Genomic DNA, 20,594 nt, shown 5'->3' with positions numbered 1-20,594 from the left:
CGTCGATCTGCCTCTGAAGGATATCCCCCCAACGGTCTGGCACCTAATGCGATCAGGAGGCCATCAGACCAAGGTTCCAAAATCTATGCACCACGACAAGTGGCCTCTGAACATCAGATCTGGTATCCCTCGAGCTCTGCACATGACGACGACGAGGCGAGCGCACCTAGCGACCCTCTGCCTGCGTCAGTGGCACACGTTCCGACTTCCTCTGGCGAGGCGACTGCGGCAGACGACTGGCGCGCCTACCCTGCATTCCCATCCGCGTATCCACCCACGCCCCTCCCCACGAACTCGAGATTGGCAATGCCAGAACCTCGGCACGCGTCGAGCAACTACGCACCCATCCTTGAACACGACATGAACATGCACGACGACGATCCAGGGCTTCCAGACTCAGCGGCCTCAGCGAGTGGTGTCGAGCCGCATTTTTCTAGGTCGCTCTTGCAACCTCGTGAGCCAGTGAACCCCAGCTCCGTCGGTGGCTTGAGCGACGACGTCGTTATGTCAGGGGTTCAAGAGGAAGGCAACCAGGTTGAATATGCTGCATCAGAAGAGGAAGATGATGATGACGACGAATACATCGACGAGGAGGACGATTTCGACGTAACCTTGAGGACACCGCCACCTCGTCAGACGACTTACACGTATCCGATGTTGCGAGCCCCGTCAAACATGTCAATTGCGACGGTGGCTACTGTCGCAAGCAGCACTGAAGCGAGCATGGCGAGCGAAGAATCGACGGCGGCATTAACTACGGTCGGACATGCATCGACATTGCGCACTGGATCGAACTCAGGATCAAGCGCGACGTCGACGTCGACGTCGGACACAACGGATTCTTCGAGCGGAATAGGGAAGAAGAGGCCATGGCCGCACTCAACGGTGGCTGCAAAGAGCCGGATCCGTGCCATGAGCCAGCTCTCACCCAATAAGGTCGGAAGGAGACGATCGTCAACGGTGACACGGCTCCGGCCGGTGGTATCGAAATCGTCTTCCTTACGGGCGAACTGGGAGGGACCGACCTCAGTAGAGGCGAGCGGTGCGGAGGGAGAGGAAGGAATGGACGAAGAGGGCGAGAGCCAGTTATCCGCTTCTGCGTCCAAGAGGCGAAAAGTTCTGGATGCTGCACCTGGTATCAAGGCCGTCGGTGCCGTTCGTGCTCCGAGCTACGCAGCCAGTCGCCTCAATGGGAAGATGGCCTCGAACGGGGCTACACGATCAAATTCAAGGCCTATTGGAGGAAACACGAAAAGAGGTGCGGTAGGAGGTCCTACCGCGAAACTAAAGACGCCTAGTGCGATCCTCTCTTCTCGTCTCATTGCCACTCGAACTTCCTTGCGGGCCGCTCACACGCGCTCGGTTCACTTACCAGCTCCCCACTCAGGTGCTGGCACCGGCTCGATGGGCACACGATCTGACTCACGTCCTACTCGCGCAAAATCGGTCACGGCCAGTCGTTGAGCCGCGCTCTCTGCGTCCCACTTAGGTTCCCTGTTGAGATTCAGATCGCCATCACTTGGAAATGGACATCACGACGACGTACCCCTTTCCTGACCACTTACTTATCCTCAATTTGGCCCACGCATATCTGGTCTCTTCCTCTGACTAGCTCCTCCGTCACTCATCGCATTTGTACGCATACCACTCACCCGATCAGACATTCGTCATCTTGGCATAGATCTATGTATGATTTTTGACATTGACGTATGTCCGTGGTCCATGTTGAAGCTGGCTGAAATGAGGTAAGGATCTCACAGGTATTGCCTTGACTCAAAGCTTTACCTAGGGCATTTGACCTAGCTTCCAAATCTAAGGTGTCATAAATCATGTAGCCTTTGATTCATTCCAGTCAAGAATTTATTAACCTTTCCGGTGCTTGGCTACATCCGTAGCGGATACCGTACACTTTCAGGGAGTTCGGCGTTCGAGACGGGAGCCACTGGTGTAGATGAGATGGATAGTTCCTCAGCCTTGGGACCCTGTATTCTCTCATTCTCGCTACTAAAATTAAACCCGCTAATGGCACGTTGAGAAAGTAGCGGCCCATTGCATCAAGTACTCCTCCGAAGCCATCATATCCAGACAATGATATCCCCATCGCATTAGGCTGGCCGAATAGCTGGATCCTTCTCCCAGGCGAGACGTATTTTCGTTGGCGCGGCTGAAGCTCTGAAGATCGCAGCGGGTCGGCCATCATTCAAGGTCGAAGCTTCAATGCTGCACGAACAAAACACTCCCACTAGGATCAACTCAAACGCCGAGATCAGACTTCCTATCTAGTATGTCTGGGTGTACATGGATCTCCTCTTTGGGAGGTGAAGGCATGCATAGGTTCACCGCCGTTTCCGTTCTTGCCTAGAAAGTTGCCTTTTCCGTCTTGACCTACCGATATGCTGAGGATATGTTAGTTTTGCTACGCAATGGATCCTCCATGTACTTATTGATTTGCAAGTCCATCGAAATGTAGTTCAAAAATCAGACAGAGCTGAGGAGGTGGAGTCGCGTCCGGTCGGGGACCGGAGTGGGCCGAATGGCACGCTGTTAGGACCGAAGTTGCGCCCTTGTCGTCAAGCCACTAGCGCAGAATATGCCGACCGACGTTAGCGCATCGCCAGAGATCGCCAGGCATCGCCCCGACTCGACAGTCGCCCGCCCTGCTTTTTTTCTTCAAAGCTCACTGACCCAGTCCTGTTGCCCTGCGTTGACCGACTCGTTCTGCTCTTCGTACCTTTTGCCTCCGCCGTTCCCACCCAGCGCTTCTTCCGGGTCGTTGCCGTTTCGGGACCATATAAGCCGTCCGCGTAGTCTCTCTCAGAGCGCTCCGTCATCCCTGCACGGCGTCAGCGCGTCATTCGACGGCCCTCTTCAGGCCAAATAGGCCTTGACAGTTCTGCGGACTTTACGACCTTACGCTTTCTATTAACGACCAGTTATGGTGAGTGTTTTTTGCTCGTGACCCCTATTTCCTGTCCTGGTCCCGCGGAGCACGACTCTGGCACGGCAATCGTATTTCCTTGATGCCTCGAGTTGTGCACCAAATCATGGATGACGCATGGATCCCCACGTGCGCACGCTATCACCAAGCCCGTTCTTCTTGAGACTGCAGCGCACGCTGCAAACGCCTGCTCGGGCCTCTCACGATACTCCTCCCCGTTCCCACCCGTTGCTCCCACATATCCTCCCTTCACCACCATGCCCAGCTCGCGTCTCAGAAAACCGAGTCTCATCGGCTCATCATTGTCCTCACAGCCCAAATCGTCAAGCTCGACGCCCCCTTCTCCCGATGTCAAGTCGCGACCAAGGGAGCCATATCCGATACCCAGCAGCAACCCGGCCAGCCAGTATACACTGCTAGAAAAGCTTGGCACCGGGAGCTTTGGCACGGTCTACAAGGCCATGCACAACGATACCAAGCAGATTGTCGCCATAAAGCAGATCGGTACGCCCTACCTCGCCTGTTCTTCTCCATTCTTTCTGGACATGTTGCATCGTTGTCGTCTGCAGATCTGGAAGATTCGGACGACGATATTATTGAGATCCAGCAGGAGATTGCCAACCTTGCGCAGCATGAGTCGGAATTCGTGACACGGTACTATGGCTCGTTCGTCGTCGCCTACAAGCTCTGGATCGTCATGGAGTATCTTGCAGGTGGCTCTTGTCTCGACCTTCTCAAACCCGGCGTATTTTCCGAGGCACATATTGCTGTCATCTGCCGTGAACTGCTCCTAGGTCTCGACTACCTTCACGGTGAAGGCACAATTCATCGCGACATCAAAGCTGCGAACGTCCTCCTCTCTGCCTCGGGCAAAGTGAAGCTCGCCGACTTTGGTGTGGCCGCACAATTGACGAGCACACTGAGACATACGTTTGTCGGGACACCCTTTTGGATGGCTCCGGAGGTCATCCGGCAAGCGGGGTACGATGCAAAGGCGGATATGTGGAGTCTGGGCATCACGGCGATCGAGATGGCGAAGGGCGAGCCTCCACTGGCGGAATACCATCCCATGCGGGTGCTATTTCTGATCCCGAAAGCAAAGCCTCCGGTGTTAGAAGGCCCATTCTCACTCGCCTTCAAAGATTTTGTCGCGCAATGCCTCACGAAGGACCCAAATAGCGTGAGTAGCACTTCCACCCTTGCTTTCGTTTGTTATTGAGTCGTGGGACACCCACGCAGCGGCCTACGGCGAAGGAACTTCTCCAGCATCGGTTTATCCGAAGTGCGCGCAAGACGTCCTACCTCACCGAGTTGACCGAGCGGTACCAAGATTACCGCACGCAGTCGCCGCACCGCGCGCCTCAGATGTACCAACAGTCAATGCGAAACAGTGTAGCCTCTTGGGACGGAACGCTGCGGAGCGATTGGAATTTCGAGACGATCCGGTCGACCGCGGCGATGGGTACGATTCGAGGGATGGCAAAGGACCTCATGCCGCCAGGAATGGTCCCCGAGGATGACGCCGATGAGGGATCCGCATATGATGGAATGGAGGACAGGGACTCACTTGACACCAGCGCTGCGGCGAAAGGCAGCGACATGACGAATGGAGTTGGAATCGGGATGAATGCGGGCGCTGCGCACTCGACGATCGCAATACGGACAGCGTCAGCGGCCCCCGCGCTCGACATGCCCGCGCTCGAGGCCGACACCTCGTCAGAGGAGGCGGTGGTCGCGACCCCCGCGACCCCTCCTCAATCCGACCCGCTCGGCGCGCCGCCGGCCTATGTGCGGACGCCCCGGCGCGCATCGTATGCAGCGCGGAACTCGGTGGGTGGGACAGTGGTGCGGGAAGCGGACATTGGGACAGGAGTGGACACGATTCGGCCGGTGAAGAAAGTCGACACGGCGGGGTCGCTCCGGCTATCTGCGGACTATGTGGGGAGCATCCGAAAGGAGAGCAGCGTCGATGGATCGGCGCCGAACTCGCCGGTGAAGGACAAGTCGCTGCACAAGCGCGCTGCGAGCGAGGCGGCCAAGGCAGGCAGGTCGATCGTGGATGACGTCGTGCTGCCCACACTGCAGAAGGTATCCCGTGTCCCCGATCTGTTGTTGGCGTCGTTCGCTGACCTTCGATATCAAAGGCTATCACTGATGACATGGATGCACGGGAAATCGAATCCCTGAGCATGCTCTCGCGTGGGTTCGAGGAGCTGAGAGAGGTCAACCCAGAGCTGGCATACAGCGTCATCCTCGACATCCTTGCGGGCCTCAACGAGTACGTCATTCACCTATCGCGCTTCACCTCATTCTCACAAGCCCAAGCAGAAATCAAGGCGTGCGACAGCATATACAGACCTCGCGCGAACTCTTCCCGCACAGGCGTGTCACACGCAAGAGCGAGATGACGAGCAAGGGCCTCATCGTTACCGAGACGCTCGAGGAGGTGGCCGGGCCGTCGGAAGCGGACGCTGCAGACAAGGCGGAGCCGAGCTCGCCGACAAAACGGTCACCCATCGCCGAGCTGCTCTACATGCGCTGGCTCGAGGGCCTGAAGATCAAGTGGCCCAGTCTACTGTGATCTCACGCATCTGCGCGTCCCCGTAATATCCGGTCTTGGAGTGCCTTGCAATATGGAGGTGACGAGTCCTCCAATGGCTTCGGCCATGTACGGACGCGATCTATGTTAGAAATACTTGTTGCCGATCTGTAACAGTTGAGCTCATGCTGGAGCTACGCCCGACCCTGCCTTCTGCCGCCCTTCCCTATACACGCTCTCCGAGCATACCCAGACAGGGTGCTTCACCTCCCCCTGTCATCTGACCCACTTCACCCTCATTGGCCTCACTGGCTCGATGATCATTCTTGGACTATGATTGACACTATCCCTTCCCGCACCTAATACCCCCCTCCCCCTACGCCCGCCTCCGCCCTTCCATCCATCCCCGTATATCCGTTCGCACTTCATCAGTCCCGACCCCCTCGCACCTGTCTCTTTGACCTATATTCGAACGTTCGTTGTTGCACTTGTTTTTTTGTGTGTGTTCCTCTTGCTGGTGTATGTGGTCCTTACGTTCTCACGATCTCCTACTTCTACTTCACGATGGCTCACCCCACCGCGGGTACGCGCGCGACCGCGCTGTGTTTTTACGCGACATAAATGCTCACACACATGATGCACTACAGCGAATGATGGCAGTACGTGGTGTTCTCTGATTGCGGATAGGAGAGAAGGCCCGGAGCTCGAGGAAGGTTTGAATGCCGACAATCCGTACGTGATGCGCACCATCAGGCGTGAACTTTGCTCGAGAGGCTTCGACGGCTCCAGTGAAACGGGTGCCATCGTGACGTCAGTCGCTATTCATGGGCATGTCGGGCTAATACACCCCCATACAAGGCTATATGTGCAGAAGTGGCTACAAGAAGGCCCTTCTTGCCGCCGCCTTGGACGAGAGCTGACGAGAGTTCTAAAAAAAACTCAACATAGATGGTTCGGAGTAAACGTTGAATAGAAGAACCTGCTGATACTCCGGAACCCCGCATCGCTGACCGCTCTTCAAAATACTTCGAACCTCTTCTATTCGGTCCACACGTTTGAGATGCTCCATCTGTGAGATACTGGTAGACCGCAAAGTCCAAAGGGTATTACGATTGATTTTGGAAACCGCAACTTCGAGAAGAAAAGTCCAGGGGGATGCGTCACAATGTCAAAACAACGACAACAGGAGGAGCAGCAGAAAAAGCAAAGAACGGAAGACATTGGTGATCGATGGGTCCTGGCGAAATTGGGGACGGAAGTGCCATAAGGTCCAAAGGTATAAGCAAAAGTAGCATAAGTTCGCGAGCAAGCAGTGAGCGAAAGTGCGAATAAATCACGAAGCGTCACGGTCGTAGCATATGTTAACAACAGGGGGAGAGACGAGGGTAAGGACGGGAGAGAGTGAGGGCGAAACAGCGCAGAGATCGATAGCGATAAGGACAGTCCGTGTGCATCGAACAGAGGGACAGTGTCAATGGGCGTCCATCTTGCGCCGGCTACAGGCGCACGAAGAGGCTAACGCAAAGACCCGCGATGACGGCGAACATAGCCTGCATCGGGGACCTCATTTCACGCGCGGCGTTCCTTTGCGCACCACTTAGGCTCTGCGTGCTCGACGCCGATGTCAATGCTGACACCTGCGCCGCGGAGCTCGTACTAGGCAACACGCTGGAAGTTGGGGGCGCGGTCGGAAGGCCAGCACGGTTGCCCCCTCCAGCGGTGAGGACCGCAGAGAGGACGGGGTTGGTCGAGTTCTTTGAGTTCTGGTAGGCGTTGCTGTTATTGAGCTGCGCAACGGAGACGATCGACCAGTTGTTTTGCGTCATGAGCGGGAAACCGTCCATGAACGCCTGCACCGTGCTGTTCATGAGCTCGTGCTCAAGGATGATCAAGCCGGGACTCTTGGGACCTGAGGTGAGGCAGGAAACATTGAGTTCGGAGGTTTCAAATTCAGGGGGTGAAGCTGAGCCATACCGGCGAGCCATGTCTGGAAGTTTTTCTGGATTGCCGCCGGAGTCGTCCCGTGTGCCTCACCGATGCTCCAATCTTCGGTGCTGAAACCACTATCAGACCACACAAATGTGAGCACATGGCCGGAGAATGCTCACTCCTGGTTCCAGACAACGGTGGTAAGTCCGAACACCTCTTTCGCAATAGCGGTGACGCGAGTGTCGGTGTCGCCATATGGGGGGCGCCAATACCCTGCGAGGCGGCCGCCCGTCGAGTCGTAGATGATCTGCATCGTCCAGCCAAGCTGGGCAACAACGTCCTCGTTCGAGAGCGTGGTCATATATGGGTGGGTATACGTGTGCACGGCGATGTCATCTTGATTGGTCTCGAACGCGAGCAGGAACTCCTTCCAGTACTGGAGGATGTTCTCCCCGATGAAAAAATGGGTTGCATGCAGATTGTTCTGTTTCAAAAAGGCGTACAACCGATCTGATGGCTATAGATTGGATTGTGGTTAGCAGGGATTCGTTTTGAAGGATCAAGGAACTGACAGGTAGAGGACCATCATCGAAGGACAGACCAAGCGTGCCAGCTGGGGCATCCCAAATCTGACCGGGTATACGACATTGATAAGTCCCAGAGCAGACCTCGGGGCCGTTGGGATCAAGGCTTCCGTAGGTGGGGTTAGAACCGGAGCTCGTCTGATGCCCGAGAGGGATGTTCGGGATCTTGCCAGCCTGGACAGCCGCGTTGAGGGCATCCTTCCATGCCTGGGGCATCTTGGTGGAGTCGGGCGTGTCTGATGGATAGGCCGCTGTCCATGCTAGAAAACATGTAGGTATTACGGTGGTGATCGCAGGTGGAGAGAGGGCGGCTTACTTGGAGAGCCGACTGGCGGGAAACCTGCAGGACTGGTCGAGTTGGTCGCGTTGGTCGTTTGACGCCGGAAGAGGGAATGGGCAAAGTGGTCGAGGGGCTGGTACCAAGTGCCAGGGAGGGTGCGCGACGCGTCCGAGCATCCGATATCGTGCTCCTGTTTGGCCTCGGGTGCACGATGGTTAACGGCGGAGGCGGAGGCGAGGGAGAGGAGGGGCAGGACGAGGAGGGCGCTGCCGAACATGGCGCGCGTCGAAAGGGAGAATTAGCGCGGGGGAGAGGGGGAAGAAAGGCATAAGATGGGCAGGGAATATATATGTGACAAAAGCACGCTCGGATAAAAGGGAGCAGGTGCCGATATGTGTTCAGCGGTCTCGCAACGCCGTTTGATTGGGGGCATTGAGGGGCGGGCGTCTGCGCCGTTCAGAGCAAGGAAACGCACCTGATCGCGTCTCCGCTTCCCCATTTCCCACTTCCCTGCGCCGTCCACAGAACCGCGTCAGTAACCTTCCACTCTTCGCGTCGCTCCCGCGCACGGGCCATCCCGCCCAATCCAGTGAGGCGATCACCGTTCTCCGTACGTCAACCTGAGCTGAGGCCATTGGGGGTTAGTGCCAGGACTTTTCCGTTGGAACGGAAGACGCGGGGGGAGGCTGGCCTCCGAAAACTCAGGGGGCATCAGTGTGGCAGACACTGACACCATTGAGTTGCAAACGTGCATGCAAACGTCAATAGCGCTGGCACAGCGGCATCTCGCACCACGGCATGTCGGCCCCCAACGACGAGCGCCCCCTCGAGGCAGTGTTTCAGCATCCCGCGTCTCGAAAGCGCTCGCCGGGACCGTGAGTCTACTAAGCCAGAACATGTGGATCAGCCATCTTTACGATCGCGAGGGCGACTCGGGGAGCTCGTCACCCACCTATTAATTCCTATTCGACGTTAGCTCGCCTTCTGCATCTAAGAGTCATCTCGACGTCCCCACTCCAGCGCCGTAGCCATATGTCCGATCGTGTCTCGGACTCGCGGTCATGAACACATCCCGCATATGTTTGTACTTGGAGCAATACTTACCAGAACTGGTCACGAGGGAAGAGGTGACGCTGGCATGTCCTAAAGCAGATTGGGTTTGCGTTCAGGGAAGCAAGTCTTCGACGCGCTATCGCCCGCGCAGTGGAACTCACCGATCATGTCCTCGATATCATTCGACATGCGCTCTCCGCACGGCTCTTAGAGCGCCCTAAACAGGGACATGATGAATAGTGATGCCATTGATGAGCGATGGCCGTCGCGAGCGCATTTCATAAGTGGTAGGCTGCTAGGCTGCTAGGTAGTGAACGCGTAGAACGGCACATGTTATGTCCGATAAACGAAACAAAACGGACCCAATCACCACCATGCCCGTCGCGGAGGGACAGGCCAGACAGCAGCGTTCAACTTTTACCCACGAATAAAAGAGACCCTCGAAACTAATAAATAAATAGATAAACAAACGAGCGCGTCGGGTGGGGCGGTCGGGTCAAAACAAGGTATGCGAGTGGAATGCTAGGAAACGTGGGGATATAGTTGTTCGATCGAGTGTGCGCCACGGTTCCAAAAATGTCGAACAGATACAGTGAAAAAATTATACGTGTTATACCATTACGCCTCGTCAAAACCTTGTCGCGTCGTGCCATTGGTTACACAATATGGAACACATAACCAACCCTAGATCGCGCGAGCGATCTAGAAGACGACTATGCACGGTCTACCACGCCGTCAAGACAAGGCTGAACAGGATAGTCGAAAACGCAAGCGCGATAGACGGGCCAGTCGCCGCCGCCGGGCTCACGTGCGTCTGGTCACTGCTCCCGGTCGTAGAGTTGCTGGTGCTGTTCGTCGTGGCCGATGATGTCGACGGCTTGGAACTGCTCGAGGCCGACTTCGATGAGCTGGAGGCGGTACTCGACGGAGTGGAGCTGGCGTTGGCGCTGGCAGAAGACGAAGGGGCAGCCGAGGAGCCGCTCGCCGCGTTGTTGTTCTGGACATTATCGGCAGCGACGACGCTCGACCCGGTCACGGCACCCACAGGGCCATCCGCATTTTGGTAGGGGTGGTTGGTGCCATCCATGCGTGCGATAGACTCAATCTGCCAGTTGTTCGACTTGGCCATCCAGAAGCCGTCAATGAATGCCTTGACGGTGTCGTTGGTGAGTTCGTGCTCGAGGATGACGAGGCCCGGAGTCTTGGCGCCTGTACAAGCGAATCAATCATAAACAGGCGGCAACAGTGCAGAATTGAGCGCCTACCTCCGTACCACCCGGTCATCTGATCGTGGATCTTCTGCAGGGTAGTGCCGCCGGTCTCCATGCTCCAATCCTCAGAGCTATTTACGCGACATCTAATGAGACCGGCACGGCTGAACAAGGGAAAACTACGCACTCCTGGTTCCAGATGACAGTGGTCATACCCAGCACCTCCTTGGCAATGGCAGACACGCGGGTGTCGCTGTCGCCGTAGGGGGGGCGCCAGAAGCGCGGGACGCGGCCACCGGTCGAGTCGTGGATGATCTGCATCGTCCAGGCCAACTGCGCGACGACATCCTCGTTGGACAAGGAAGTCATGTAGGGGTGCGTCCATGTGTGCACGGCAATATCATCCTCAATGTCGTAGATGGCGCGGAGGAACTGTCTCCAGTTGTCAAGGATATTGACACCGATAAAGAAGTGGGTGGCGTGGACGTCGTTTTGTTTAAGGAAATCGAAGAGGCCATCTGACGGCTATGAAAAAAGCAGCGAAGGAATACGCTTGATTAGCAACAAAAAAAAAAAGAATTCGAAATCGCGGTGTCAAGCGCGAAGCCGAAGCCCAGCCCGTCAAATACGGAATTTAAAACTCACGGGAAGCGGGCCGTCGTCGAAGCTAATTCCAACGACACCGTCGGGTGCATCCCAAACGTCGGTGGAGATCCTGCACTTGTAGGTTGAAGAACAGACCTGGGGACTCATGGGATCGAGGTTGTTCGCATAGACTGGGTTCTGACCAGCAGGGACGGTAGTAGGGGGAATGTCAGGGATCTTGCCAGCCTGGACGGCAGCGTTGAGGGCATCCTTCCACGCCTGGGGCATCTTGCTAGAGTCGGGAGTGCCCTCAGGGTAAGCGGCGGACCAAGCTACACGTTCACCGCGGAGTGTGAGTGTTCTGAGAGTCAATGGCGATGAAAACCCAAAGGGCTACTCACTGGCAGAGCCTACATCGGGGTAAGTTGCTCCATCGTTGGGAATGTCACGGCGGAATAGAGCGTGAATAGGGTGGTCTGTGTCGTGTGCCCAGGAGTCAGGAAGAACTGCGCGAGATTGATGGGAGTGTGCGTCGAGGGAGCGACCGTGGTGTGCGTATACAGCTGAGAAAGAAGAAAAGGAGAGGAAGAGAGCCGAGGCCCGAGAATATTTCATACTGACTGAAAGGGACACTGAGTGCCGGACGGGACGGGAGGGGGATGAAGGAGGAGGGGGAGGGGGAGGAGGATGAGGATGAGGAGGAAAAGATAACACGGCCGAGGATGTGTCAACATGGTGTTTTTAAGTTGTGTCTGTACCGGGCAGTCATGTCCGTGATGGGCGACCGCATTGCTCGTCCAAAGCCACGCGAACGAGGCATGCCGAGCCGGGCATCTTCCCCGGAACTCAGACAGCCCGTCCTCCATCCCCCGCCGCGCTACTAGTTCCCCTCGCAGACAAATACACCCGCGCACATTTGTCCGTCCAGCCCGCCGTTTGTGGAGCCTCAACTCGCTTGAAACGATCCGATCCAGTTCAAACAGTGTTCAAACGCGCCTGTGTTCTCCGCATGACTCGAATCCCCATCATCGTTACCGCGTCGTCATTCCGACCCGTGGCCTCCCGCTGCTCGCCTCCCCCCGACCGTGCGAACCGTTCTTCCTTCCACCTTCCAACCACTCGCGACTTGGAAAGGCGACTGCAAAGATCCAGATTAAGCTATGCGCGCTATGCCCTGACGCTGCCCGTGTCTCTGCTGAAAAATTTCAGGTCCCAATCACGAGTCATATCATTCAGGCAACACTAGAGCTGGCGTCCCCAGTGCTCGCCCTCCACAAAAGCATGTTCCAGAGGTATACCAAGCACTCGAGGAAACCTGGTCTTGCACCAGCATTGCGTCGGCCGCTTCATGACGAGCTCGTGGAGTGTGGGGATGCATCGGTGAATTCACTAGAACTCAGAAAGTGCCGCAAACGCGGCAAGAAGCATCGGTTCCGCCGCCCAGGCGCTCGATCATGTCTTGGCACACCTTACGTACCCATCTGATCTACTCCGACAACTTCATTTGAGAGTTCAGGCCGGCCAGTCGAAACCTGTCGTGACATCGCTGGTCTCACTCCTGTAGGATCGCCATAACTAAAGCACAGCACTATGGGGAACCAACAGAAAGCGTCTATGACTGTTGTCGATCTGGTTTTTTCATGTGATCTACGTGACGGCATACTTCAAATTCCCAGTTTATTAGTGTACGCATCATGATGGTTGCCCTACACTCGGCGAAGCAAGCGATCTTACATTTGCACTCGTTTATCCTGCTGTACAGACTTGTTATTCTCTCCATCCTCGACTGCACGATTTGCGACATAAACAATCGCACCACTCTTGCCACGTCCTCTGCAGGTGAACGCAAACAAGATCCGCCGATCACTAGAACCGTGCACTGACACAGCCAGCAATTCCCAATTGCACGATCACAGCAGATACCGGAACCCTTTTTTCCTGCCCTCCGCCTCCTCCGCCTGGGCGAGTGCGGCGTTCTTGCGCGCGAGCGCCTGGCGAAACACGAAGCACATCACGATGCAGAGCCCGTTCGTCGAGATGCAGATTGCGTACGAGTGCGCGTAGGTCGGCCCCCACATCTTGGGCCACACGTACGAGCCCGCGATGTTGCCTAGCTGCGAGAACGCGTTGATGAATGCGAGTGCGACGGCCCGCTTCGCATGCGGCCGCGCGATGGTGTTCGACACCCATGCGAGGAAGCAGATGAAGCCCGCGTATGACTGGGCCATGAGGAATCTGGGGGGAGCGTGGCGTAAGCATACATGCTTCAGGCAGGGTGCATGCCGGCAGCTGGAGATCCGCAGCAGTGAGAATGAGATTTGCGAGAGGGGACGCACAGAGAGATGTAGCGGGCCGCAGTGTTCATCGTGGACACGGCGATGATGAAGCCGATGATACCAACGAAGAGTGGGACGGCAATATGGAAGAACCGTTCACCAACTTTGTCCGAGTGTCTGCGAAGCGAGTCAACCGTCAGCATATCTGACATTCACGACGTCATAAATAATTAGACTGTAACCCATGCTCACCGGTTCACCGCGAATGCGACGATCGTCGCAAACGCCCACGGCGGGGCGCACAGCAGCAGTGTGATCGTGGAGTCGTATCCGAGCGTTGCGGTCAACGTCGGGAAAAAGGCGTTGAACGAGATCGAGATGACCATGCTCGTCAGAGCAATCGCGAGCCAATATACCTTCCAGTCCGTCAGTGCGAGAACGAGTCCGGCCGTTTGAGGCTTTTTCCCCGAACCCTCGGCATCTACCACACCAACGTCTTCCTCCATGCGCAAAATGGCAAGGCGGGTTTCTTGCTCCGAAAGAAAGTGTGAAGAGTCGGGGAAGTCGGGTAGAACAAAGATCGCGATGATAGCGACGAGGACGGTGAGTGAACCTTCGATGTAGAAGAGCCACCTAGACATGAGGAATTACCACGGCAAAATGTCACCAGACGCATAGAACATATGGAACAGATGAACAAACCTCCAGGCAGCTCTGCCGAGCTTGCCCTCCATACCATTGAGAATACCAGAGGCGATGAGAGTGCCGAATGCGTTGCTGATCAAGCTACCGCAAGATAGCAGCGCGGTGCGGAGTCCGAGCTCTGACCGCTTGTACCACTTCGAAAGCAGAAAGAGGGAGCCAGGGAAAAACGCCGCTTCAACGAAGCCAAGGAAGAAGCGAGTGAGCAGGGCACCAGTGAAACTGGTAGTGATGCCTAGTTGTTTATTCAATACCATGAGTATAGATAGTATGCCCAGTGATAATGCGCTTACCAGTGAGGATCGATATTGTGCCCCAGATCATCATGCAAATAGGTAGGTATAATGATGGCCTCCCAATGTAGTTCAGAAACATATTACTTGAAGCAGATGGGTGAGAATTTCAAGTGTTCGGGTGTATGATGAACTGAACGTACGATGGGATCTGCATAAGAATATAGCCAACGTAGAGGATACTCAAGAGGGTATTAAATTCTTCGCCCTTCAATTTGAGATCGGTCTCGAAACCCCGCAGACGTGCAGCACTGTCAAGAAAAGGTCAAGATAACAGGAGGGATCGAGGAGGAATCACGAACGAGGCATTATTTCTGTCAATCTGAAGACAGATACGTCAGCGATAATTGCAGCATGCAAGGGTAAAGGGAGCGCGCACATAATTCAAGATGTAGATGACAATCAAGATAGACATTCGTAAATCGAGCTTCCTCAGCAACTTCTTCTCGAGTTTTTTCCTCGCCTCGGTTCCCCCGAACTCAGCGTCCGCATCCAGGGGAAGCGGTGCCTGCTCCCTCCGTTCCTCGTCTACTCCAGATGGCTTGGCCATGGATTCCGTCGACTTAGGCATTACGTTCGTTCAAGATGAGAGGCCACGTTGCGTTGGTCCCGATCGAGCAGCGGAGAGCAAGGAGTAGCAGATATGAAGCCGGACAACGACGCAGATGTCTACTGGGAAGACCGCGACGAGGGTGCTTCAGCTTCACGTCCAAAGAGGATACCCAGCTTTATATACCTTGATCAGAGGCAGAGGTTTCCCCGAGGTACCCCGGATGGAGAAGCCAGGAACTGCCAGGGGGGCGGGGTACTTGTGCGGGGAAGACTGGGGACGGCGCTCGGACCGAGTGTGAAAATAGCATCTTGATGAAGAGGGATTGGCTGGGTAAAAGGTTTGAAGAGGTCGCCATAGGTCGCCATGGGCGGAACATACTTATCTCTGTCAGAGCCCTCGCCACCGGCCAGAGCAACTTTGGAGACAGTCAGTGAAAGTTGAGCATGCATTCGAGGCTTGGAACTCGAGGCTTGAGTTATCTACTTCGGAAAACAGACAGAGGTGGTCGAAGGTTGAAATGAAGCGAGAATTCCGGACCTTGCACAAGCTTGCTCAATGCGCTCGATCTCAAAATTCAGTCGTTGCGACAAATTAAAAACGATCTCTCAGATCTATTAGGCGGAATCAAGCACTGGTACTGCACTGGTCCACAAGTGGTCCACATCACTTCCACATCGCTGGTATTATTTGACTGCAAAATTTGTCTGGAACAGATATCAAGGAGTACTTGCTGGTCGGCATATATTCGGCCTCTGTGTCCGATATCGATATTCACATATGAGATTTGGCGGGATAGCGCGGCACTCGTCGGCTTGGGGTGAAGAATGTAGAACACATGGGTTCGCTGTGTGTATGGATGTCCACATCTAGAAGACAGATCGGAGATAACCAGCTGGGAGCCGACACGCATTTCCACTCGTTCTGTTGTTGGAAACGACGCACTGCACAAGTCTCCCTTGCGGTGAGCACTGAAGTACTGACATTCAAGCCTTGAAGATGGCCGCAGCAGCCCTCGTTCTACATCCAACAATCCCTCCAGACTACCACCGGATCATTTCACCCACCCTTCAGATACCCTCCGATCCCACAGTGACGATCCCCGTAGGTCTACTCGCCTGCCAACGTCTGTAGCCTTTCCAGCTTCGCATCCATTGCCCTCACTGTGAGTCTCACCATCTTCTCCAGGCAACCCTCTCCTTCGCAGTCTCAGCACCACTATCATATCTACCACCTTTGTCAAACCCACGCCTCCACCCTCAAGGAAGAAGGGCCACACGAAGCAGGCCAAAGCATCTGCGCCGCCTCCACTGTCAGAACCGTTTCTGCAAGTGATCACGCATGATACTGTCTTGTTCCCGGAAGGAGGGGGACAGCCACATGACGTTGGGCTTCTGACAGCTGAGAACGGCGACATCTGGGACGTGGCGTTTGTCAAAAGACACGGCGGCATCGCGGTTCACTACGTCAAGGTGAAGGAGGGCGTCGACGATGTTCCTGCGCATCTTGAGGTTGGACGTAAGGTAGAATTGACTTTGGGAGATGAAGGCTTCAAGAGACGCCTCGACCACGTCAGTCGCTTCAAAACCTAGAGTACCGTCATGCCGACTCACATCTCCCGTCAGATGAGCATGCATACTGCTCAGCACTTACTCTCCGCTGTCATCGAAACTCGGCTGTCGCTCCCTACCCTGGCATGGTCTCTCACCACCTATCCATCCCCTTCGTACGTCGATCTACCTCGCCCTCTAACCGCCGACGAGACTGCGCTCGTCCAGGATACGGCCAACCGTTTCGTTTTTGAGGGCCGGCGCGTGCACATAGAGGTAGAGGAACTCCGGGCTGGCCAACAGGGCATCGATTCCGGGGAAGCTGACACCGGCACGGGATCAGCGCGCGAGCTCGGTCGTGGTCTCCCAAAGGACTACACGGGGGGTGTACACCGCGTCGTTGTGATTGATGGGGTCGACAGAAACCCGTGCTGCGGCACACACCTCCCTACGCTCTCGTCGCTCCAACTGTTCCTCTTCCCCGCACCCGCATCGTCGTCCTCGGGACCCGCAAGGCATTATTTCCTCTCCGGCCCGCGTCTACTCCATTACATTGGAACAACGCAGCTCCTATTGGCACGCACGTCGAGTCTGCTCTCGTGTGGCGCGGTGGAAACTCCGGACCGCGTCGCGCTCGTTCTAGACGAGAGCAAGAAGCGGGAGAAGCGAGTTGAGGACGTCGAGCGCGAGCTTGGCGACGCGCTTGGTAGACACCTGGCTGATGAGATGCTAGAATGGCAGAGAAATCGCCACGGTGACGTCGAGTGGACGAAGTATGTCGGGCGAACCGACGATGCTTCATCCGCGCTCTCGTTTCTGCAGTCCATCGCGTCTGCGTTTGTTGCACATCTACCTCCCGCCACAGGCTCTGCGTCGCACCACTACGCGCTTCTCCTCACGTCCTCCCCGTCGTCACAGACGTCCGCTTCGACGACGGTAGTGATGCTTATCGGGAGCGAGGACAAGAGGGTGAAAGAAATTGGAGACGAGCTGAAGAAGCAATTCAAGACCCTTAAAGGGGGCGGGAGGGGGGTCAGGTGGAGTGGCAAGTCAGTAGGCGTGTGGCTTGAAGAGAGGGAAGGTAAGATAGCGGCATTGGCATTGGCTCAGCCTTCGCCCGGACCCTAGACCGGTATTACACGATAAACAAGTTATACTTACCATCTAGATCGAGGTGTACTTGGAAGCTCACTCTGTATACCTCACTAGAAATCCTGATTGAATAGACAAAAATCACAATAACCATGATATGCAATACAAATGTGGGGGTAAAATAAAGAAAGTACAAACACTTAAGAGGACTCCGTGAACCGTACCACACCTCCTACCGTTTAGTTGCACTTCCGTCTTCAATCGCGTATTCTCCTTCGGAATTGAGTCTGACTTGGATTTCCGCCTCCGCCCCTGCCTCCGCCCCTGCCTCCGCCTCTGTAATTTTGTTGAGAATTCTCGAAGAGAGGGGCATGATTAGGAGGAAAGCGAACCTGACAAACGGTCGCTGGGCATGACCTCCCCCTCGCTCGCGCTCATGCTTTCTCCGTCCGTGAGCCCCCATCCCTCTGCCTCATCAGCTTCGTCCCACCATTCAATGTCGCTCGACTGCCCACACTGACCACGCATACCCTCAACATCACCATCATGAACTGAATCCCCATCGTTCCATGTCTCGTCGCACTCTGCAGCTTGGACGTCCACGTCCATAGTCTCGACGTCGAAGGCGTCATTGTCGGACAGCCCTTCATCCGCGTCCGAGCCATAGTCCGTGTCTGCGTCGTACTCGGTTGGCACATACTCACCACCATCGGAGCTCTCGTCGTCCGAATCTATAGGCTGGAGGTCAGGAAGAAAGGGATGTCTGCACGTCGGGCACGTCCCGTGCTATGATTCAGGGCAACGGGTCAGAGCTGCCTGCGACTTCTGAGTCTTCATTGGAGTCGAGACACGTACTCGCCCACGTATCCATTCAGACAAGCTGACAATACAAGTACGTTATGCGTTGAAGCACTGGTGGTATTTACCACAAATAGGTCAACACTCACTCTTGGATGCAGAAAACGTGACCGCAACCCTCAATCTTTGTCACGCAGTTGTTCTCTTCGTCTTCCACAAGTTGCTCAAGTATGGTGCGATATGGGATGAGACAGATTGGACAGCAGTCGTCAGCGTTCTCTATGTCTTTGAGGGTAAGACGAGGAAGGTTGGAAAGCGAGAGCGTGATAGAGTCATCGTCTGCAAGATCATTCATTATGAGAAAGAAGGAGAAATCCCCAGCGAAGGATGTGTTTCTGCCACGAACTTCGAGGCGGCGGTGGAAGTGGAAAGTAAACACGTACAACGCGCCTGGTAAACAAGACGCGTCTGATCACGCTCCTGAACACGTGTCAACAGTGGTCACGGACGCGTTGTACTCTTTTTTTAATAAAAATAATTCAAGTATTTATATCCCGCGCGGTAAAGGACGCGTCGTACTTGGCCTTCAACGAGTCCTTCGAACATGGGCTCATCTCAAAAATACACAAAAACACATTGATTGACAAGCCAGTCGCTATGAGAAGCAAGCTTTTCTTGTGAAATGCAAGCAGATACAACGATATATGTGATAAGTCTGCAAAAGGCCCTCGCAAGATCCCGGAAAAAAAGCTCGACGTGGCCGTTCAGCTGTATGTCGCTGACAGGCGGCCTACGATATAGTCCTCAGTACGCACAGTCGGGTACTTCTTCTCCCTCCCAACACCGTAGCAGTTGGGCAAGCATTCAATCTGTGAGTCCCCGTTCGGGTTGCAGAAGAAAGCAATGGATTGGCGAGCGGGTGTAACCGACTCAGTGTCGCTAATTTTCTTGGCTGGAGGTGCGACGACGCGGTGGAGAGTGGAGCGAAGGACATCGTTGCTCCATCGCGCGAGAAGATCTCCGGCGTTGATCACAATCGCACCTTCCTAGAGGACTGTAAGGATCATATATTGCGTGAAGATTTCAGGAGGCGTACAATTGGGGTGGCAGCCTGGAAGAGCTTGGTATGCGGGTTCTGGACTTCCAGGCCGCCGACCGAGTCTTGGAATAATAACGTCAAAGATCCGTAATCTGCAAGAACATGAGACGCCCAGATACCAGCACTCCAAATTTACCAGAACACACCAGAGTGAGCGCCCGCACGAGCCTGGCCCTCTTTTTGCAGCAGAGAGGTCTTGATGGGAGGATATGAGAGTAAACGCAGGTTGTGGTACTGTTGGTCTATCTTGTTGTCGAAATATGCCTCCTCGAGGTCTAGACCGAGCGCTATCGAGCGCATCACGAAGACGTGGAGCTCATGGCAAGTCTAGGCACGCAAAACACATCAGTACTAGAAGCGCTGCATGTGGTCCGCGCGGTGCGTTACCTGGAAAAATTCGAGCATTGTTTGCTTGAATCCTGGAACAGCACTTTCTTGGGGCCATCGATTCTTCCACGTCGTATCCCAGTCGCGTCCAATTTCCATAGACTCCTTAGAGTCCGGCGCGGTCGCGCGGAGCTTTGCAATTTCAGCAGGGTCCGCAGATTGGGTGGTGCGCTCACGGCCGACGCAGACATATCCGCGGTTCGAGCGAGGGTCCTCCCATGCGAGTTGTGACTGCAGATTATGCATAGTGTAACGACATCAAGACGATTACGAAGATTGGATGCGAACGCACCTTCGCGTCTGTGGGGAGTCGAAAAAAGTCCTCACTCTGTACCATCAGGGTGAGCCTGAGCAAGACATATAATCTTTTGGATCAAGCACCTTCGAGAATGCGTTTTTGATAGTTGCGTTCGGTATCCCGTGTCCCTGCAAGTAGATGAAGCCAACTTCCGTGAATCCCTTGACGATTTCATCTGCAACGTTGCGCTTTTCGGAAAGGGACCCTGCCTGGCGATACTTGCTAAAGTCAATGAGAGGGATTTTGAACGAGTCGTCCTAGATTATAAGTGAGACTAATTGAACAGATGTCGAATGAGAGAATCCTTTGCGTTCCCCACCGAAGCGACTGTTGCGAGCCCCCGCTTCGAAGCCTTGCATGACGTGAAGCGGGTCGCGACACGGGGGACGTTGAACACTCTCAAGTACTGCATCTAACGGTACGAAGGTGG

General features: G+C 55.1%; 10 protein-coding genes across 10 annotated transcripts; 2 read left to right on the top strand and 8 right to left on the bottom strand.

The window, feature by feature from the left end:
* Positions 1-30: 30 nt before the first annotated feature.
* Positions 31-1,705, bottom strand: HETIRDRAFT_146747 (uncharacterized protein). Its single transcript, XM_009545496.1, has one exon. The coding sequence runs from the start codon at positions 912-914 to the stop codon at positions 642-644; it is 273 nt and encodes a 90-aa protein (XP_009543791.1). The 5' UTR covers positions 915-1,705; the 3' UTR covers positions 31-641.
* A 1,315-nt stretch (positions 1,706-3,020) lies between these two features.
* On the top strand, positions 3,021-6,153 carry HETIRDRAFT_155332 (uncharacterized protein; the record flags this gene model as incomplete). Its single annotated transcript, XM_009545495.1, has 6 exons — positions 3,021-3,067; positions 3,267-3,442; positions 3,508-4,118; positions 4,178-5,026; positions 5,083-5,216; positions 5,267-6,153. 6 exons carry the CDS (start codon positions 3,021-3,023, stop codon positions 5,517-5,519), a joined length of 2,070 nt encoding a protein of 689 aa, XP_009543790.1. The 3' UTR covers positions 5,520-6,153.
* A 340-nt stretch (positions 6,154-6,493) lies between these two features.
* Positions 6,494-9,584, bottom strand: HETIRDRAFT_62770 (carbohydrate esterase family 4 protein). Its single transcript, XM_009544979.1, has 8 exons — positions 9,485-9,584; positions 9,223-9,413; positions 8,746-9,154; positions 8,307-8,536; positions 7,979-8,250; positions 7,586-7,923; positions 7,452-7,531; positions 6,494-7,386 (listed from the first exon to the last, which is right to left on the bottom strand). Exons 3-8 carry the CDS (start codon positions 8,844-8,846, stop codon positions 6,974-6,976), a joined length of 1,434 nt encoding a protein of 477 aa, XP_009543274.1. The 5' UTR covers positions 8,847-9,154; positions 9,223-9,413; positions 9,485-9,584; the 3' UTR covers positions 6,494-6,973.
* On the bottom strand, positions 8,869-9,168 carry HETIRDRAFT_415790 (uncharacterized protein; the record flags this gene model as incomplete). The annotated part of the gene is made up of 1 exon (XM_009545494.1): positions 8,869-9,168. The coding sequence occupies one exon, from the start codon at positions 9,166-9,168 to the stop codon at positions 8,869-8,871; it is 300 nt and encodes a 99-aa protein (XP_009543789.1).
* On the bottom strand, positions 9,268-9,512 carry HETIRDRAFT_415789 (uncharacterized protein; the record flags this gene model as incomplete). Its single annotated transcript, XM_009545493.1, has 2 exons — positions 9,268-9,413; positions 9,485-9,512. The coding sequence occupies 2 exons, from the start codon at positions 9,510-9,512 to the stop codon at positions 9,268-9,270; spliced, it is 174 nt and encodes a 57-aa protein (XP_009543788.1).
* HETIRDRAFT_150932 (carbohydrate esterase family 4 protein) lies at positions 9,550-11,801 on the bottom strand. The gene is made up of 5 exons (XM_009545492.1): positions 11,521-11,801; positions 11,180-11,451; positions 10,722-11,059; positions 10,589-10,665; positions 9,550-10,532 (listed from the first exon to the last, which is right to left on the bottom strand). The coding sequence occupies exons 1-5, from the start codon at positions 11,732-11,734 to the stop codon at positions 10,048-10,050; spliced, it is 1,386 nt and encodes a 461-aa protein (XP_009543787.1). The 5' UTR covers positions 11,735-11,801; the 3' UTR covers positions 9,550-10,047.
* Positions 11,802-13,029: 1,228 nt separating this feature from the next.
* Positions 13,030-15,150, bottom strand: HETIRDRAFT_62767 (major facilitator superfamily; the record flags this gene model as incomplete). The annotated part of the gene is made up of 8 exons (XM_009544978.1): positions 14,770-15,150; positions 14,693-14,712; positions 14,534-14,641; positions 14,391-14,476; positions 14,098-14,332; positions 13,648-14,028; positions 13,456-13,572; positions 13,030-13,354 (listed from the first exon to the last, which is right to left on the bottom strand). The coding sequence occupies exons 1-8, from the start codon at positions 14,959-14,961 to the stop codon at positions 13,030-13,032; spliced, it is 1,464 nt and encodes a 487-aa protein (XP_009543273.1). The 5' UTR covers positions 14,962-15,150.
* Positions 15,151-15,939: 789 nt separating this feature from the next.
* On the top strand, positions 15,940-17,618 carry HETIRDRAFT_150930 (uncharacterized protein; the record flags this gene model as incomplete). Its single annotated transcript, XM_009545491.1, has 4 exons — positions 15,940-16,044; positions 16,075-16,105; positions 16,129-16,511; positions 16,566-17,618. 4 exons carry the CDS (start codon positions 15,940-15,942, stop codon positions 17,616-17,618), a joined length of 1,572 nt encoding a protein of 523 aa, XP_009543786.1.
* A 92-nt stretch (positions 17,619-17,710) lies between these two features.
* HETIRDRAFT_472491 (uncharacterized protein) lies at positions 17,711-18,735 on the bottom strand (the record flags this gene model as incomplete). The annotated part of the gene is made up of 4 exons (XM_009545490.1): positions 17,711-17,918; positions 17,975-18,368; positions 18,438-18,462; positions 18,530-18,735. The coding sequence occupies 4 exons, from the start codon at positions 18,733-18,735 to the stop codon at positions 17,815-17,817; spliced, it is 729 nt and encodes a 242-aa protein (XP_009543785.1). The 3' UTR covers positions 17,711-17,814.
* Positions 18,736-19,144: 409 nt separating this feature from the next.
* On the bottom strand, positions 19,145-20,415 carry HETIRDRAFT_314440 (uncharacterized protein; the record flags this gene model as incomplete). The annotated part of the gene is made up of 6 exons (XM_009545489.1): positions 19,145-19,426; positions 19,477-19,571; positions 19,626-19,806; positions 19,867-20,097; positions 20,159-20,194; positions 20,248-20,415. Coding segments are annotated over 6 exons (993 nt in total), but the record flags the coding sequence as incomplete, so codon positions are not given.
* Between the last annotated feature and the right edge of the window lie 179 nt (positions 20,416-20,594).

Source organism: Heterobasidion irregulare (assembly GCF_000320585.1).
Source record: "Heterobasidion irregulare TC 32-1 unplaced genomic scaffold scaffold_03, whole genome shotgun sequence".
Classification (NCBI taxonomy): Eukaryota; Fungi; Basidiomycota; class Agaricomycetes; order Russulales; family Bondarzewiaceae; genus Heterobasidion; species Heterobasidion irregulare.
This window is presented reverse-complemented; position numbering and strand designations above follow the sequence as displayed.